Below are 19,308 nucleotides of genomic sequence, written 5' to 3' on the forward strand. Positions count from 1 at the left end.
TAGACGATTTATTACATCGTGTTTCACAAGCCACTTGGTTCTCATCTTTTGATGCATCTAGTGCCTATTATGGGATCAGTTTACACAAAGAATCATATCAATGTACTAGCTTTGTGTATAAAGGAAGGCAATATTGTCTTACCGTTTTGCCACAGGGATTGAAGAGCAGTCCTGCTGTTTTTCAATCCGTTATGACTAATTTTTTCAACGACTCAACTCGTTCTTTTGTAGTTTTATACCTTGATGATGTTATGGTAAAATCGGTCACGGAAGAAGAACACTTATCTCATTTAGAAAGAACCTTTGAAATTTTCAAGAGGGCAAATTTTTCCTTAAATTTTCAAAAATGTAAGTTCTTCGCACGGGAGATAAAATTTTTAGGTCATATCATTAGTGGCAAAACGATAAGAGTCGACCCTAAATTAAACGAACCCATTCGTTGTTTTCCGGTTCCGAAATCAAAGAAGGCATTACAAAAGTTCCTAGGCCTCATAGGGTGGAGGAGAAAGTTCGTACCAAACTTTTCTGGACTTACCGCTAAATTATATCAACTACTAAAAAAGGATCAAAAATTCACATGGAACGATGAAACATTGGAAACTTTCCATAAGTTAAAAGAGCTTATTAGCAATCCGCCTGCTCTAAGTCAGCCAGATTTCTCCCTGCCATTTCACATACACAGTGATGCGTGTATGGAAAATCTGGCTGGCTATCTTGCACAATATCCAGCAGGTCAAGAAGATCCTAATGTCATCGGATATGCTAGTCGACGGGTAAAGCCTTACGAGTTGTCTCTGTCGATCTCTCAGTTAGAACTACTGTCCGTTCTGTTCCTATGTGAGCACTTTGAACAATATATTATGGGTCGTATCACGTATGTTCATACCGACAATGCAGCAGTTACTCATGCTTTCACTCAGAAGAACCTTGAACCAAGAACCACCAGGATCTTACTTAAATTACAAAAATTTGACTTAACATTTCAGCACTGTCCAGGCCGCGAGAACTTTATCGCCGATACACTTAGTAGGTATCCGCCCGAGGTATTGCTTGAACCCGAAACCCATTATGTGCATTTCCTAACGAAAACACAATATGCTGACATTGATTTACATCATATCAAGAAAAATCAGGAAACTGATGAATTATGTCAAACGTTCTTAAAGCGATATGAAAATAGTGGTAATCAGAGTAGAATCGCAATGCATTGTGGGTTAATGTACATAAAACCGTTGCGAGTTCAAAAATGGCTTTTAGTAATACCTCAGGCTTGTATTCACCAAATTATCAGTATTGTTCACTCCACAGGTCATTTTGGAGTTCAAAAATGTTATCGCTTTTGTCGCGCAATCTTTTATTGGAAAAATCAAAAAGCTACCATAAAAAATTTCATCCGAAACTGTATCCAATGTGCGGAAACAAAGTTCGCAAACCGAACCATAGCTCAGCAAGAATATCACATAAGAGCAAATGTACCCCATGAGACTCTGGGGGTGGACCTTATTGGGAAATTACCACCTAGCCAGGGATACTATTATATTTTATCATTAATAGATATTTACTCTCGTTTTGTTACTTTTCTTCCGCTCAGAAAAGCTCATACCAAAGAAATAATAACGGTACTAGAGAGAAGATATTTTCACCTTTTACCATATCCTCAAGAATTCTTAAGCGACAGGGGCCCACAGTTCCAGTCCAAACTGTGGCAGGATTTCTGTGCTAAGTATAAAATTAAACACAAGAAAACAGCTAGCTATTCTCCTCAGGGTAACAGCATAACAGAGCGCAGCCATAAAGAGCTCAATAGGTTAGTTCGGTTATGGTGTAATGAAGATCAAACCACCTGGTATAGATATCTTGTAAAAATACAGGACCTTCTTAATAATTCTTATTGCTCAAGTATTGGTTGCACGCCGGCGGAACGCTTTCTGAGTTACTCTGCTGTTGACAACTACCGGAAGGTGTTCCCATGGCCAAAACAATTAGATTCCGTTGAAAATAGGTTTAAATTTACGGAGATAGATATAAATTCACGAAATTCTAGTAAACGGTCAACACATTCTGTTACTCTGGAGGAAGGTCAACTAGTAATGCTGAAATTACACAACTTATCGTCAATAATAAAGCAGGAATCCGCCAAATGGATGAAAATTTTCACTGGCCCGTTTATCGTGAAAAAATTATTAAAAAACTGCGCTGTTTTGTATAATCTCAAAGGTGAAAGTATCGGAACTCACAATTTTCGAAATTTAAAGATTTTCAATTGTACAGAAGAGAAACGTAGTGAATTACTTGCGCAATACCCCAAGTAGATATAATACACTGTCCTAGAGTGACTGGTAACGTGTGAATGGGATGAATGAGTGTGTTAATTTAACAAGCATCATTAGTTAGTATTCCCAATTAGCAAAATTTTGTTATTCTAACAAAATTTTGTTAATGGGCCGGGGAAAACTGTAATATACCATTACAGTTGAAAGTAATGGCAATTTTTTTTACGCACCCTGTACCTAGTAATTTTTTTTTTAATTCAATTTCGGTTTAGTTACACAATTTATTTACTCTCTCTACTTCGAATTAAATATAATGAACCCAAAGGTTTCGTTAGTAACCATATTCCCACTGTATAATATATTTATTTATATTTTGATTAAGTGTAAATCCCATTTTCGGATATATAACTTGAATAGTTACAAGGTTTACCATTCTGACGTCATACCGAAACATAGTTCCGTTATTGGATATAAATTTCCTTAATTTCAGACCAATGTAGATTTTGGCCAGGTACCTAATCTTTCCCTCACCCCCTCTCACTAGTCCATAGTAGCTTTCAGATCCGGTTATATCTGGATTTGCCAAATTTCTATTTGCTTTGTAATTTCCGCGGCTAACGTTTTCGTTCTGATTGGAGGAATTCTCCTACCTCTGGCTTTTTCGGCGCAATATTATCAGAATAATCGAAGACGCTATGAGAGGCGTAGCTTGTGACGTTGATTGACACATTTTGATGGGAAGAAGCTGACATGTTAAGGAAAATCCAGGTAACATTAACTTATTTGCATAGATAAATGTCGTGTGATCAATCAGAAGCCAGGAAATCCATATTTTTGTTGAAAGAACTGTAAAATCAGGGGAAAATATCTGATTCAGGATTTCGGTTTGCAGGAAGCCATGTTTGCTGCCCAGATAGGATAGACAGTATAGGAAAGTGATTTTTTTTTTATCTTTTCAAACTCAAGTAGGGATTAGGGAAATTACGACCTGTTTGGTGCATGTTGTTCGTGTATTAAGTAAATGTGACTTTCTATTATTTATTCAGTAATTGCATGTACGTAGGTTTGATGGTTGTAAAGTGAATAATAATAATGGCAGCTTAAGTTAGCTTAAAAGGGCTCCTATCCCCTTTTCTGAATTGAACCAGTTTTAGCGGGGGAATGGGTTAGTTATTGTTCGTTTTAGGGCCTTTTCCCCTTTCAGGGGAAGGGTCCCTCCATAAACCTCGTTAAGGTGCCCCCAGGGCATCAATTTTTTGGCAATCATTATGTAAACAATTGGTCAGGTCAATTGGACCTAGTGTTACTTTTCTCATTTTTGACCCCCTTTAACTTAAATAGAGCCGACTGTATATATCGACGAGGGAGTAATGTATTTTAAATCTAATGTGTTAGGTTATTTTCGTCAACATGCATGTAACTAAATGGTGCATGTTTAGTTTAGTTAGTTGTCTTTATGTATAGTACTAACCGTGGTGTATGAAGTTAGTAGTTTTGTGTGAGTGTGTGAATTTTCGATTTGGACAGTGTATAAATATGCTTTAATTTAGTCCCATTTTTCTAACATAAATAAACCAGAGTAAATATTAAATTTCTGATTAATGAGTACAAGTATACATTTCAGTACACGGTAAATTATGCCTCCACTACAGCGCTATAGCGTCAGTTTTCGGTAGTCAATTGTTTGTTGACAGTACGACATCGCATAACTTAGTGATTTAGATTGTTTGATTTTGGACAGTTATTCTCAAATTACTTCCCGTGGACATGGTTTTCGGTTCGGATGAGTATACCTTCGTATAAAATAGCATGAGATCTTACTGTACTGAAAATTTCAGCTTGCTAGGTCCAGTAGTTAATGAATAATCCGTTGAAATAAAGAACACCTATTTTCTTAATAGAAGTAAAACCCATATGCTGTTACTGTTTGTTTGAAAATGTAGTATTAAATTCTCTTTTCCCTTAGCTGTAGAAAATTCCATTGTTGCTTCAGTTTTATCAACAAATCAGAAATAGATTAATCGTTGACAATTTAACTTTCCGTAAATACATGTATGATTTTTTTTTTTTTTAAACCTGCAAGGTAAATACAATTTGGGTGCTTCGAAATAAAGAGTACGTGGTTCGATGAATGTGATCGTGTGGTGGTTTGAGCGTGATAGATTGTGATAGTTATATATATATATATTTATTACTGCGTAACGTAAATATGTGTATGGCCTGCGTGTAAAATGTACGAAATAGGGTGTTTATAAAATATTACTTCGTGCGAAAATTAGTAGATAATGAATGAATGTAATGATATGTTAATAATATGATATATAATACGAATGAGATGATGACCCCTATATTTAAATGGATAGGCCTAGTGAATTTTATATAGTGAAAATATGAATATGTTTACGAAGAAAGAAAGAAAAAAAAAATCTCTCGCGTTTTGACTTCCACACCAGTGCATTCATCCAACCGAGTTTGCTACTTGGATAGTAAATTATAGTTGGGAATTGTGTGTTACTTTGCATTTATGTACCTCCTAACAACAGCCCCAGATCTTAAGCCTTTCAATAGATAGAGTAGCATCATGTGGGAATTACTTCTAAAGGTTGACAGAAATGATAATTAAGAAAACCAACTGCTATATCCTGTGATCATCGAAAAGTACAGGTTTCGGTCATTTGTACCTTTAGCATTCATTGCCTCTCCGAGATTTTTTTTTTTGCTTACCTTATTTAGTTATTGTGCAGTGTTCATATAACTCAGTTCGGACTATCCGATTAAATCAACTGCTACTAAATTAATATTTATGAGATAGCGTACCCGGACGTCGACCCCTAGTCCCCTTAAGTATTTTTCATGTCTTTTCTTAGTTTAATTAGATGAGGGAAATTAACGACGTCCCAGACGGTGGCATGTCTGCGCTGGGTAGCCATCGGTGATGTTTCGGTAATTGAAATCACCGATCCAAAATTCAGTTTATTTATTTAATTTTTTTTATTTTTGGCGAATTACTAATTAGGGATACCTTAGCTATTACTCTAATTTCATCCCTATTCTGGAATCTTCTAGTTTCCAAGAGGTCGGATGATTTTTTTTTCTTTTCTTGAAATTCTAAATTAGCGCCTTCTCTAACCTTCCGGACGATTTCCGGGAACCTGCTGGTTTGGGCCGGATACGGGGATCGGATTTCAATCTTACAACCAAATTCTTGTGGGATTGGGATCTGATGGACACAGAACTTGCATCCTTGGCAGCAGGGCGTTCCTTGAGTCTACGTATTTGAGTAGACCACCCTTTTGGCATGTTAAGAATATTTTGGCTATGGATTTGTTGAGATAGAAATTCGACTTTTGTCTTTGTAGCGTTAGTTATTTCCCACTTAAGTCTTTGGCGCCACTATTCTTCGTCTTCCTTCTTCTCTATCTCTCTCTGTCTTCATTACTTCGAGATTTTTTTTTTTTTAAATTTCAACCTTCCCCCCCCCCGGTTTCTGAAACTCATAAAACATACAATATTCATTTCACTTATTTCGATCGTATGTACTAACTGAGACATCGAGGGATGCAATTCGTGGAGGTATTGCAGCACAACTCAGGACCATTTTCGCGATATTTAATCCACCACGGGAGAAATTGACGAGAAGGTACACTATGCTTTCGGATTCCTAGAAACCTTCGTTATTCATTGATCATACAACTTATATCAATTGATTACTGATTTCTGGTTTTTATTTCTATTGATTGGTCATATAGTGTGTATGTATTAATAGTTTGGGCCCACTAGTTTCGAATAACATTGATTTTTTTTCCTGTATATACATCTATATATGTATTTACATAGTGTTAAAAGTTACGTGCCTGCTCTATTTGTTGCATTTTCCACCTCTTATGTCAACTCATTAAATAACACCAGCTATTTTGTTTTTTGTATATATACGCGGATCTTTAGTAAACTGAAAATGATTATTGATTATCGGGTTTATTCATATGAAATACAATGTTGCAACCTTATGAAGGAAAAAGGTGAATGTTGATAGTCAGGGTTTTTGTTTTGTCTTTGAGCCAAATAAATATAAATATTTATAAAATATGAATACTTGTCGAATATGAACGGTGATGTAGAATTTAAACGTCGATGAAATATTAAGATAGATATTAAAGTGAAATTTATTGTATTGATTAATATGAATACATATATATATATACGAGTATGTATGTAATGGGCTCGATATTTACCCTGGTCTTGTTAGGTTGCCATAGATTTTAGACACCCGGTATTAACTAACTATTTGTGATATATAGTATTCCCGCGTAAATTGTCATAAATTACTTTTTGTTGAGTTGTTATTAATTTTTGTAACTATTAAAGTGGAATATAATGTTAACTACTGCATGTGAATAAAACAAGTAGCGGGTCGTAAGATAAATAAGAATAACCCTAATCCTTACCCAAATTTACTTTGCGAGTGAAATTAGCAACCTACGAAACAGTGCGCCCCTCCAACGAATCTTTCCATTAGTGAACCATGAAACAAATCCTTCCCCTACGATCGGAAACCAAACTATTCAATATTTAGAATCTTTTGACTATAAGATCTATATTAGGAAAAAAATTAGTGATCTTAAATTCAACGAACTGAAATCTGTTTAATAAGTTAATATGAATACCGGAATATGGAAATATGTTCCCAATATCTGTGACTGGATTTGATAATTTTTTCTCTAATATTAACAAACTTTGAAATTTTAGATCAAGTGTGTCGAGTGACAAAATAAAAAATATAAACGTATATGTGATATGAAGCAATTAGTTGTCTATAGTTAAAACAAAACCAATTGAATACTCTCATGGACACAAACCACAGTGCGTAAAGAGAGTTAAGAAAAAAAAAAAAGGAGCTATTATCGACGTAAAAACAAAGACTCATAAAACTGTCGATATGTCTCCTATTGAGACAAAGACTCAATAAAATATTACTAAAGTTTTTTTTTTTTGAATGATTAACCAATTATTTTTTCTCTTCTGCCTGCAACGATATGTATTCATTGCACTGAATTTTAAATATATCTTGACCCTTGAAGTTTCTTTTTTTCTTCTTTTTTCTTGTTTCGTCTTTGGTTTAATTCTTTTTCATGTAATTCAACTTTTAATATATATATAAAAAGGGAAATGTGTTATTTGATCTTGTTGCAAGTAGCGAATTTCTGTGCATGTTTATGAAACATTCTTTTCATGTATTAAATTTTTTGTTATGTTAAACTAAATCTTCTTCTATTGAAATGTAATAAATGTCTATAGCAATGTAGTTAGGTTAGTTTAATTCAACCAAATACAACCCGAAGTATACATTGTCCTGTATGAATGTGTGTGTGAGTGAAATGTAGGTTTAGTATTAAGTGCACCAATTATCTTGTCATACATGTGTAATTTATTATAATTATTGGTAGTTATCAATTGAACTCATTGAATGTTAATACTAACTTAAGTTGGCTCTATGAAGGAAGTAAAAAAGGACTGAAGTAGCCTGAACGAATGATCATCATGAGAGAACTGTGAAAGTCAAAATCTTCTACGAATATGTAATACTCTGATTTTTTTTTTTCTTTGTGGTCGATTCTAACATGCCATCAACTGCGTCGTTCATTTTTCAAATATTGAATATTAGTCTAAAACTTCTGGAAATATTAAATAAACGGTAAAACTAAACTTTCTCATCTATCTCCGAGCTAGATTGGGATAATTCGGTAGTTGGGGTCAAATGGATCTAGATCGGGGATGTATGGGTTAACATGTGTCTACCTTTGATCACCCTGATACCAGACATTTACCCAATAGCTATTGGAAATGATCACCATTAGATAATTATTCACTTTCCTTTACCATATTCCTCAAAATATCCAGTAACAGTTTCCTCTTTATCACCTTCTTACTTTACCTCTTTCCTCTTCTATCTTCCTCTTCCTTTCTTCATCTTCTTCTTCTATTTTTAATAAAACTGAAAGGGGGGTCGTGACTGGGAATTCTATATGTAATAAACACGGTCATGTATTTATTTATTTTATTTTATTTTATTTTAGAAGTCCGATAAAGGTTTTCTCGTTGCAATCGAACCTAGTATGTTCGAAATAAGAAATGGAAATTATATTCCAATGTAATTAGGCATAAGCTGATAGCTTCATGAACATCCCCACCAGGGGTGAAGGGTTCCCACTCACGACTTATTTCTGTGCATCACTTTTGTTGCAGATTTTTTTTTTTTTCCAATCAGTTGTAGATTGACGCGCAGCGACAGGATTCGTTGTTATGGCAACGGTGGTTGGCTGTGGCAACGGCCCCTCTCCCCTTTTATGCCAGTTTTAGGGTCCGCTACCAATCCGGTGCGAAAAGTGTCAGCTGTACAACGACCACACTACGGGCAATTGTCGTAATCAACCTAAATGTGGTTACTGCTCCGGCCTTCATGAAACCAAAACTTGCCCCAACTTAAAAGGACCACCTAAATGCAATACATGTGGCAGTGGGCTTCACCCCACATATAGCTATCGGTGTAAGGCTAAACCAGCACCTACGCCTGAGCATCCAGAACTTACTGTTCCATTGAAAACAGCAGACAAAACTACACCACCTACACAATCAGTATTACCCTCGCTCACAGTTGAAGATCTCATACGCTATGTTAGTCTAGTATTGCAAAACATATTTCCGTTTCAGCGAGCTCATGTCATACAACATATCATTTCTGCAGCCAAATCACTTTTTAACATTAATCTTCATGCCACTTATTCTAATAATTATGTTCATTTTCATATTGGATCGCTGGAAACCACGGTTTAAAACCATATACACCGTCTTCTTCATAATGGGGATTAGTTTTTTATTTGTCAATATTCGATCATTTAAGCAACATAAACTATTACTTGAAACTCTGTTATTAGAAGAGCATATTAGTGCTTTTGCTCTAAATGAAACCGCTTTGAAGCCGAATGTATGTGCTCGTATTCCAGGATATCAATTACAACGCTGCGACTTTCAAGATCAAGCTGCTCGTGCCCAAGGGGGAGTTGCAATCGGATATTTTCCAAAATATCCAGTTCGTACATATACTCCGCAAGCTTTAGGGCATCTCCCGGAATACCTGTTAGTCACTTTATACTTTCCATCGATCATAATCAATTTCAGTACGATATACATTCGACCACGACAACCTATACCATTAGAATATTTCCGTTACATAGCCACTAACCATCGGAATATTCTCATCATGGCGGATATTAATATTCATAGTCGTACTGATCGCGAAAAAACAGAGTTTCACGAGTACATAACTAATAATCTTCAGCTTTATCTTCATGTTCTTCCTGCACATACCAGACCTATCAGCCAGACTACACCAGATGTCATCACCTCTATCAATCTTCTTAATGACTGTCAGCTTGCAGTTCTAGATTCCATCGGAAGTGATCACCACCCAGTTAAATTAACATTAACTCGAGGAAAACCCCCACGTCCTATACTTACACCTCGTCGGGTTCCGAGGTATGATAAGGCGAACTGGGCTCATTTTCGGGACGACTTGGAACATTCAGTTTCTACCATTACGCCTCCAAAAACTGAAACCGAACTTACTACCTGTCTTACAGCTATTACTACGGCAATCCAAACCAGTGCCCATCAGAATATCCCGATGCAACAAGTGCATTCCCACAAACCGGCTTTACCACCGACATATCTTACGCTCATCCAGAAAGCCCGACAGCATCTTCGAGAATATTATCGAACCGGGAATGAAGCATGTCTTCAACAACATCGCCAATGGCAAAGAGCTGTTCATAACTATCTTGTCGCTTATAAACGCCGTAATTGGATCAAGACCTGTAACACTTTATCCGAGGAAGCACACCCTTCTCGCTATTGGAAGCGATTTCATCAACTTACTGGCAAAACCACCACGATAACCTACCCGTTAGTTGCAGATGACATTCCTCTGTTTTCTGACGAAGAAAAAGCCAACGCCTTTGCTACACAACTACAGACCGTTTTTACGCCAACAGCTGCCTCTAAACGCTCTGAACGGACAGATCTGTCTTGTATTCCTGCACTGCAACCTTCCACAGAACATATGATTGACCCGGAACACCCACTCACTACACCTATTACTTCCAACGAAATCCAATTGGCTCTAAAACGGAAAAGGAACACAGCACCTGGGATTGACAACATCTCTTATAGACACATCAAAGAAGCGCCATACTCATTTCTCCTGATACTGACTACAATATATAATTTCATACTCCAAACTGGATTCTATCCTTCAGAGTGGAAAATCTCTAAAATTTGTATGTTTCCAAAACCAAATAAGCCTGCCCATTCTGTTTGCTCTTACAGACCAATCCAACTCACATCAGTATTTAGCAAGATTCTGGAAAAAATTCTTGTCTCTCGACTTCATAAGTATCTTGAAACTACTATTCTACTGCCTATCCACCAAGCAGGTTTTCGGCCCCGTTTTTCCATAAATGACCAGCTTCTTCGTCTCAGCACCATAATTACAAATCAGTTTAACAAAGGGTTTCCATCATGCCTCATTCTTATGGATTTGGAAAAGGCTTTCGATAAGGTATGGCACTATGGTCTTATTACAAAACTACAGTCATTCAAACTTCCCACATGCTATCTCAGGTTTATTTACTCGTTCATTACAAATCGCATTGCATATGTCACAGTTGGTAAAGCACTCTCCTGGCCAATATTTCCGCTTACTGGAGTTCCACAGGGGTCGGCTCTAAGTCCATTATTGTATATTCTTTATGCTTCTGACATTCCAACAGTACCACCTAATGTATTTACTTTCCAATATGCAGACGACACAGCTTTTCTTGCACTTGGTAACACTATCCATCAAATCAGCGCTGTACTCCAGGCAACTCTGGATAATTTCATCACTTGGTGCAAGAAATGGCATTTAACCATTAACAACGACAAAACGCAAGCACTGGTTTTCATACCACCTCATAGACGTTCCAGAGTCTACCGTAACCCGAAACTGCTACGAATAACAGTTGATGGATACCAAATCCGCACTACCAGCACTGCTACGTACTTGGGCGTTGTTTTTGATTCCAAACTAACTTGGAGTGCACACCTGCAAAAACTCAAAACTAAGGCGACTACTCGTTTAAATCTTCTACGTCGTCTCACGGGCACTACGTGGGGCCTCAAACCCGATGTTCTACTCCATACTTACAAGATGTTTCTCCGTCCTATTCTCACCTTTGGACATACTGCCTGGTGCAATGCCTCTGTTTCCTTCTACGAAAAACTTTGCATATTGGAGCGTCACGCTATTCGTCTAGCCCACCGACTTAAACTTCCGTATCCTACGTGGCTCACGTATGAATACATCAACTTTCCGAAGATCACAGAGCATATTGCACAACTACGTAATCGGTACATTACATCTCGCATAGAAACGGGTCATCCACTTTTCTTGGATATTCTTCGAACGGATGCTCTCACTGATGCCGCATATCGTTACAAGCATACCCCTTTGAATATACTCATTTCATTATATGTCCGCCATGCAAACCTCACAGTAGCAGAACGCGACATCTATGCCATTTATATCATCCATGCTCATATTCCTCATGTTTTTCCATCTTAGCACAGACATCCTCACAACTATCTAGGGCTTCCCCTTGTGATCATTAGTCCCGAGTCGCCCCGGGACAGAAGATTTAACCTACATCTGTCTTACTAACTTCTTTGTGTTTGTGATGTGATGGCACTTCATCTCATATTACATCATCATTATCTTTTGTTTTGCTCACCGCCACAATTATCGCACAGTTTTGTCTTATCGCACATTTGCACTTATTTTTCAATTTATATTTCACTCTTTATCTTATAACACAGTATTTATCCTTTTCTTATATTATATTTAAAATTCATTATATTTCACTTTTCGCACCTCCATTTCACAGCCTGTTCTTGTGTACTTTATAATAAAGATGTTTAATTAACATAAATTATGGAAAATAAATGATGTTATACCCTTTCTCAATTGATGACATTACCCAAACTTCCCTTAGCCCAACAAATTATTTTCCAAATTGTATTTTTGTTTAGAGAACCACATGCCAAAGAGAGGACGTAACCCTCTGAGAGGCTGGAGAAGTAATAAAGTTTTTGAAAACCATCATCCTTATAAGAAGCCATTTCTCTCTTCTCCTTTCAAAGAAAAAAAAACGCTCGTAAATGTTACTGTAGTATTTTAATAGATAGTTAAATTGCCACACAGATGCCGGAGGAGGGCATATATTTTCAGAGTTAGTTGCTTGGCTTTTTTTAAAAGTACAAGCTTCTAAATTCGAACGTAAAAATGAAGCGTTAAGGTTTTAGTATTTAAGTACTCGCACCCCCAGTTGCATAGCACTGCCCTAAGGAACATTACTGACATGCCTAGTACATTCCTGGCACATGCCAATGCCAAGTAAATGTGTCAAGTACATACACGGTACGTGATATACACATAATAGATACATTCCTCGGTATGTGTCATGCACGTACTTTTGGGCGGAAGTAACCTTATTCCTTACATGTGTATTTCACATGATTGCTCTATTCACGTACCTATCATGTACATTCCAATGTACCTCGAGGAACATTCTTTACACATGATCAGTATGTACTTGTGTTGGGTGGGTGATTTTGTGGTTTATTGATGCTTTCGGCATGGGGAACATACCTAGAATATACTAGGCATATTGCCATGTACATGTCAGGCATGTGGCTAGGGGCGGACATAGACTGTGACTATCACTTGCCATCCATGTGATTTCTCTCGCAGAGGTATATAAAGCACATACTGGGCACATTACCATCTACCTGAGGGAACATGATAGGCATATGCCTACTATGTAATTGTGCTATTAGGGAAGCGGCCTGGATCGTGGCCCCACTCGTCTCCCCATAGCACGGCACTGCAGCACGGATGCATTTGACGCCTCTATACTTCATAATAGTGTCTTTTTCTGTTTACGTACACTGTATAAGCGACGTAGAGTGCAGTGAATATCTATACACTTTATAGCTGTGTCTGTTTCTTTATACACACACTGTATAACCCTAACGGCACAAGATGTGCTAGGCATGTGCTATTTAGGTGTCCCAAATACTTTTAGGTACCCGACACTTGGCATATATGGTATATATGTGCTAAGTATGTACTTCAGCTAGCTAAAGTTTTAGGTACTTCTTACACCTAATTGATATTTGCAACTATGTACCACAAATGTAGCATATATATATATATATATATATATATATATATATATATATATATATATATATATATATATATACCTCGCTCACTTTCGCATATGACAGACATTTGTTTCTTATGTCCTCACTTGAGACATGTATCTTTAGTGTTCTTGGTACGTTTTTTAGGTGCATACTTTTTAAGATACTTATAACACATAATTGATATATGCAGCAACACACGAATGACAATCAGCTGTTTGCATTTGCTCATGCGCAGTACTATGCAACATCCTCGTGCTTTCTGTTCCACTTCCTGAATGGAGTAGTTATGTACCCCTATGCTCAAAAAAAAAAAAAAAAAAAAAAAGAGCGTATACTGTAACTCACGATTTTCGCAATTATTTCATTTTTCTTAAGTTTATGGGTAAAATTCAGTTATTAGTAACTGGAAATAATAGAAATCAATCCATCTAAAGAGATATTTCAAAAAAATATAATAAAATAAAAATATAAGCAAAAAGCAAAATTGTTCTCGGTTTTGTGTATACTGGTAATAATGTTTTCGAAGGATCTTTGCAGTAGCAGAGCACGGTTGCAGAGGGAATAATACGATTGGTACGAGGAGAGTTGAATCAAGGAACTGGAAAATGGAGTAAAATATTGCATTTATTGGCTTAAATTTAGGGTGTAAATTGTCTGCCAAATGTAAATTAGCTTCTGTAAGCAAGATGTTGTACGGAAATATAGAAACAAAGAGAAAAAGTGTTGTCTTAACTTTGAAAGTGACATACTTTATAGCATGAGCATTTATTTGTTAAAAAAAGACAGGAAACAAAAGGTAGTCTCTGTGGTCAAGTCGGTAGAGTGGTGGCGGACTGGTAATTCTTATACTGTTTTGACACCAGATCGAATCCCATCCCATCCATTTTTTTACAAAACATTATAGAAAGTATATAATTTTTATGTTAATAAAAAACGAAACAATACAATAAGGAAATAACTTTTCGTTTCCTCTAATGACGTATTTATTCAGAATTAGTGTACTTTTAGTAATAGCGATTGTTTTTAGTTTATGCTGTTGTATAGCTTCTTCTCTCATCCTTTTTTTTTTTTTTTTTTTTTTTTTTTTGGAAAGAGAACAATTTTATCTCCAATAAACTGTGAAAAATATATATAGACAAAAACAGACATCTTAGTACCAAACGTGATTTATCGTGATGAAATGAACAAGTTTCCCGTTATTAAAAAAGAAAGTTATAGAAAATTATTGAAGTTGGTCTTTCTTTAATTTTTCAGCATGCTAAATATATATATTTGTGAATGTTTTCTGCACAAATATTTTACAGTTTTTGGTGCATGAAACACCAATACGCCATGCTTTCGTTTATCTGACCTTCGTTCATTCCATTTACCGTATTATCAAACATATCATTGCAGGTAGAAAGTAAAATTTATCGGCAAGAAGAACTGCAAGTTTTGGTTTTATAATCATTTTTGATGCTCTGGACTCTATCGCCTAACACGCCCGTCTACACCATGACTCATACGTCTATCATTCAGTGCAGGCATGTATCCAGGTTTTTTTCGGAGGGGACCCAACACGAATCCTCGTAAGCACGTAATTCTAATGCTTTAAAAATATCAATAATAATAATAATAATAATAATAATAATAATAATAATAATAATAATAATAATAATAATAATAATAATGCACAGACCTGTATTTCTCTTAAACTTTTTCTTACTTTCCATTTATGTACCGGTTTAATTTAAACGAACTGCATTGTAGCATAAACGAAATCAAAAAATATTTTCGAAAGACATGTAAGGAAAACTGTCTGCTACGTATATCACATACCAAATATAGCAAATGGCAATTGGTGCATCGTTCTAATACATTAACTTTATAAACAGAACGGAAATGGAATTGTAATCCCATTTAAAACTGTTATTTAATTCCACCTAGTATCAATAGCATTACTGCATGTTCTTAGAATTATAATAACAACGCATTGTCCATAGTTTGGACACTGACTCAAAGTAATCTGATATAAAAGAACTTCAAAAGGAAAAAGGCAGGTTTATTAAAAAATGCTTGAGTTTTGGAATGTAACAGCTTCCAGGACCTCACGCTGAACACGTCCCTGATTCAATGCATTATATTTATTTCTTACTAAACATGATTGTTAGATTAATAATAATTAGCTCTGAGAGTGCCCCCGTTGGAGGAGACCAAAAATACTTATTTAATATAATAATAAATAGAATTGTATCAACAGTGCCCGCCGGAATACTAAGTGTGCTTCCCGGAACATTGTTTCTGAAAGAAATACTGAGCTACAGGTCTGCACGGGCCGGAATTTTTAGCCCGAACCCGGCCAGGACCGTTGAATTTATAATCTATAAGCGGGGGCGAATTAATTAAGTAGGAGCTCCGGGACCCCAAGCTCAGACGGGGAACCTTAAAATTCTTCTGTTTAATACTAAAATATAGCAATCAACTTATTATATTATAGGCTTCAGACCTATTTTTTTTCCGCTCGTTACGCTCGCGGTATCGCTAGATTTAAGTCTTTCCATCAATAGCTTTTAACTGTTAATAATGAATATAATTACTTAACTGTTAATAATGAATGTAACTAAACTAATTATTGTAAACTTGGAGCACATTAAAATATTACAGCATAGTCCTCGGTGGTTCGATAAGCCTATGAGAGCTCGTTGGTGGCTAAGCAGTTAGCGTACGCGCCTGTGGTGTGGGAGACCCACGTTCGATTCCCGGCGGAGCTCATGTGGTTCGAATTCCACATTAATCAGTAGATCCACGTCTCATATAGCCTCGCTGCTAAAGGAGACGTTAAACTCAAAATCAACTCAACGATAAGTCTATGAGGCTGTGGAAGGCAGCAAAGAAAATTTATGTGCTGAAACTATTCGTAACATAGGGTTCCCTTAAAATAGTCGGTTCCAGGGCTCCAAAAGCCTTAATCCGCCCCTGTCTATAAGTAATATTTCACGAAAAGGTGGTATTGTTTAAAAGAAATGTTTTCATCATTAAGTTTTCATGAAGTAGTCCCTTTCTCCTTTAAATAATTTGAGAGACCATGGTATTTCAGTAGTAGAGCGTTCACCTCTTGTGCATGGGGTCCTTGGTTCGATCCCAGCTCGCGCCAAGTGAACCTTGTGCTGGACAAACACCGTGTGCGTGGGATTTTTCGGAGTTCTCCCGTTTTCTCCCACTTTCTTCATTCGACCATTTCATTCATTTCTCATCGTCACTGTCTGCTTTAGCCTAGCCGGCATAATGGGACGTAAGACTTAAAGATTTCGTTTCAAATAATTTCAATCAGAAATCAGTTGTAGGAAGTATGTAATTTCGAATAAAACAAACTACTATATAAAATTTTGAGTATATTACTTTTTATGAAATTCTCGCGAACCTTATTTCTAAATCGAAGGGTAAGAAGACTAAATTCAGTCTCTTATTATTATAGGGGCCACGGTGGCTCAGTGGTAGAACGTTCACCTCTGGTGCTTGGGGTACCGGGTTCGATCCCAGCCCCCGCCAAGTGAACTTTGTGGTGGACAAACAGCGTGTGCGTGGGTTTTCTCGGGGTTCTCCCGTTTCCTCCCACTTTCTTCATTCCGCCATTTTATTCATCACTCATCATCACCGTCTCCTTTAGCCTAACCGGCATAACCGTGGGACGTAAAACTCAAAGATTTCATTTTTCATTTCTTATTATTATAGATCCATTTGAATTGAAGCAGTTGAAATAGTTGGAAAAATTACAAAGCCATACCCTATATTCCAGTGTGCCACAATCGGTGTAACGTAGCACACTGATGTGTCCAGTAAAAAGGGTGACGCAAACTTTTTCCTATTTATTTGCAAGAGTATTTGTCTAGTTTCTGTTATTTATGATAATAATAATAATAATAATAATAATAATAATAATAATAATAATAATAATAATAATAATAATTATTATTATTATTATTATTATTATTATTATTATTATTATTATTATTATTATTATTATTATTATTATTATTATTATTAACAATTCTTCCATGGATCAGCTGTGTGTATATGGTTTAGCAACTACAAGTATCACATTGAAGGAATGAGTATAATTATTTACTTTAATAGTAATAGAGAAATCTATTTGCTTGTATATTCTACCGGGAATAACTGCGTCCGGTCTAGAAAGCCAGGACTAACAACAAAGCGATCCGATGTTCTGACCACACACCGTCCCAAAGTCGTGAGTGCCACGCGTTCTCTTCTACGCCTTGGCACATAAAGGGCTGTTGCATTATGGGAGAGAGAGGAACAACTTAATTCCATTGGAGTTATATATCTTAATAAATGTTAACTTAGGTTTATAAATTATGTAAGTGATCGTATCGTTTTCTGTTTTTAATATCATTACAGAAAAAAACGTACCCAAAATTATCAATTTCACCAAGTACTGCTTATTTAAGGAAGTACGATATACAGGGGTACATTTGACAAGTACCAGGCATATTCCTTTGAGGTAATTGAGATACATAAGGTACATGTCAGGCGCATACATAGCATGTACTAAACACCCCCAAACCCATGCTCTGTATATGACTGGACTGTGGACGATATTCACTTCTGCCAAGAACACACCTAGAACATACTAAGCAGGTACATGTCAGGCATGTGCCTAGAGGCGGACATTGACCGTAACAATCACTTGCTATCCATGTGATTTCTCTCTCATAGGTACATAAGGCACATACTGATCACATTCCCATGTACTTGAGGGAACATAATAGGAGTATGCCTGCTATGTAATTGTGCTGTTAGGGAAACGACATTTAGTGCATTGAACAACCAGAACACCTTACACTTCATGATTTTCTTATCTATATATACACAACATAAACAACATTAAGTGGAGTGAATTCTTTTAGCTTCATAGCTGTTTATGTTTCTGTATACATACATTGCGTAAACAACATTGAGTGCATTGAACACCTCATGTGTATTATTCTAATATTTAAAGCATGCTTACATTGATACATGAATCACTGTTAAATAACCCAAAGAAGCAATATCTTACAATGGTTATTAAGAACGATAGCCACATCTTGCCAATACATCAACATCACTAAGAAATAACTCTAACTTAACCTAAACTCCTAATCTAGCATCTAACCTACGTTAATACTAAAATACCTGTTCGTGGTGACGTAAAATGAATCTGGTTCCTAATCCAGTATACCTGAAATATCTACTTTTCTATATCCTACGAACTAAATTCTAATTATACCCAAGGAGTATATTCACGTGATATGATCTTCGGCGATACATGGAAGAGAAACTATTACATTGTAGTTACCCTTTGATGATTCTGTCTACTTGATGTTTCCCTGCTTTCAATTTAACAACTCGAGAATTAGTCCAGTCAAATTAGACAAGAAAAGAGCTAAATCCAGAAAAAAACAACACGCTGAAATTTTGCACATACCTTTCGGAACGTATATATAACAACATACTAGAAGTCCAGATATATAGAGTGACGGGTTTGGCAGCCATATTGGAAAATGGCCGCGTAAGTGTGGTTTTTCAAGATAACTGGTTCTCACTTTAGTAGCAATAACTCACGCTGTATTTGCGCTATTGATGTTACTTTTGCTGCATTCGAATAACAAAGGACTACACTTACACACCAGGTATCACACTTTCCAGTTTACTTTACATGCGGGAAGTAATAGGAGGGATTTTCTTTTCAAAATCT

At 36.2% G+C, this 19,308-nt stretch overlaps 1 protein-coding gene across 1 annotated transcript; it reads left to right on the plus strand.

Annotated features, from left to right (window-relative positions):
* Positions 1 to 9,129: 9,129 nt before the first annotated feature.
* On the plus strand, positions 9,130 to 11,931 carry LOC145678216 (uncharacterized). The gene is made up of 2 exons (XM_081748268.1): positions 9,130 to 10,606; positions 11,099 to 11,931. The coding sequence occupies exons 1-2, from the start codon at positions 9,130 to 9,132 to the stop codon at positions 11,929 to 11,931; spliced, it is 2,310 nt and encodes a 769-aa protein (XP_081604394.1).
* The last annotated feature ends 7,377 nt before the right edge of the window (positions 11,932 to 19,308 follow it).

The sequence above is a fragment of the Thermobia domestica genome, unplaced genomic scaffold, assembly GCF_964235325.1.
Source record: "Thermobia domestica unplaced genomic scaffold, izTheDome1.hap1.1 HAP1_SCAFFOLD_2098, whole genome shotgun sequence".
Taxonomy (NCBI): domain Eukaryota; kingdom Metazoa; phylum Arthropoda; class Insecta; order Zygentoma; family Lepismatidae; genus Thermobia; species Thermobia domestica.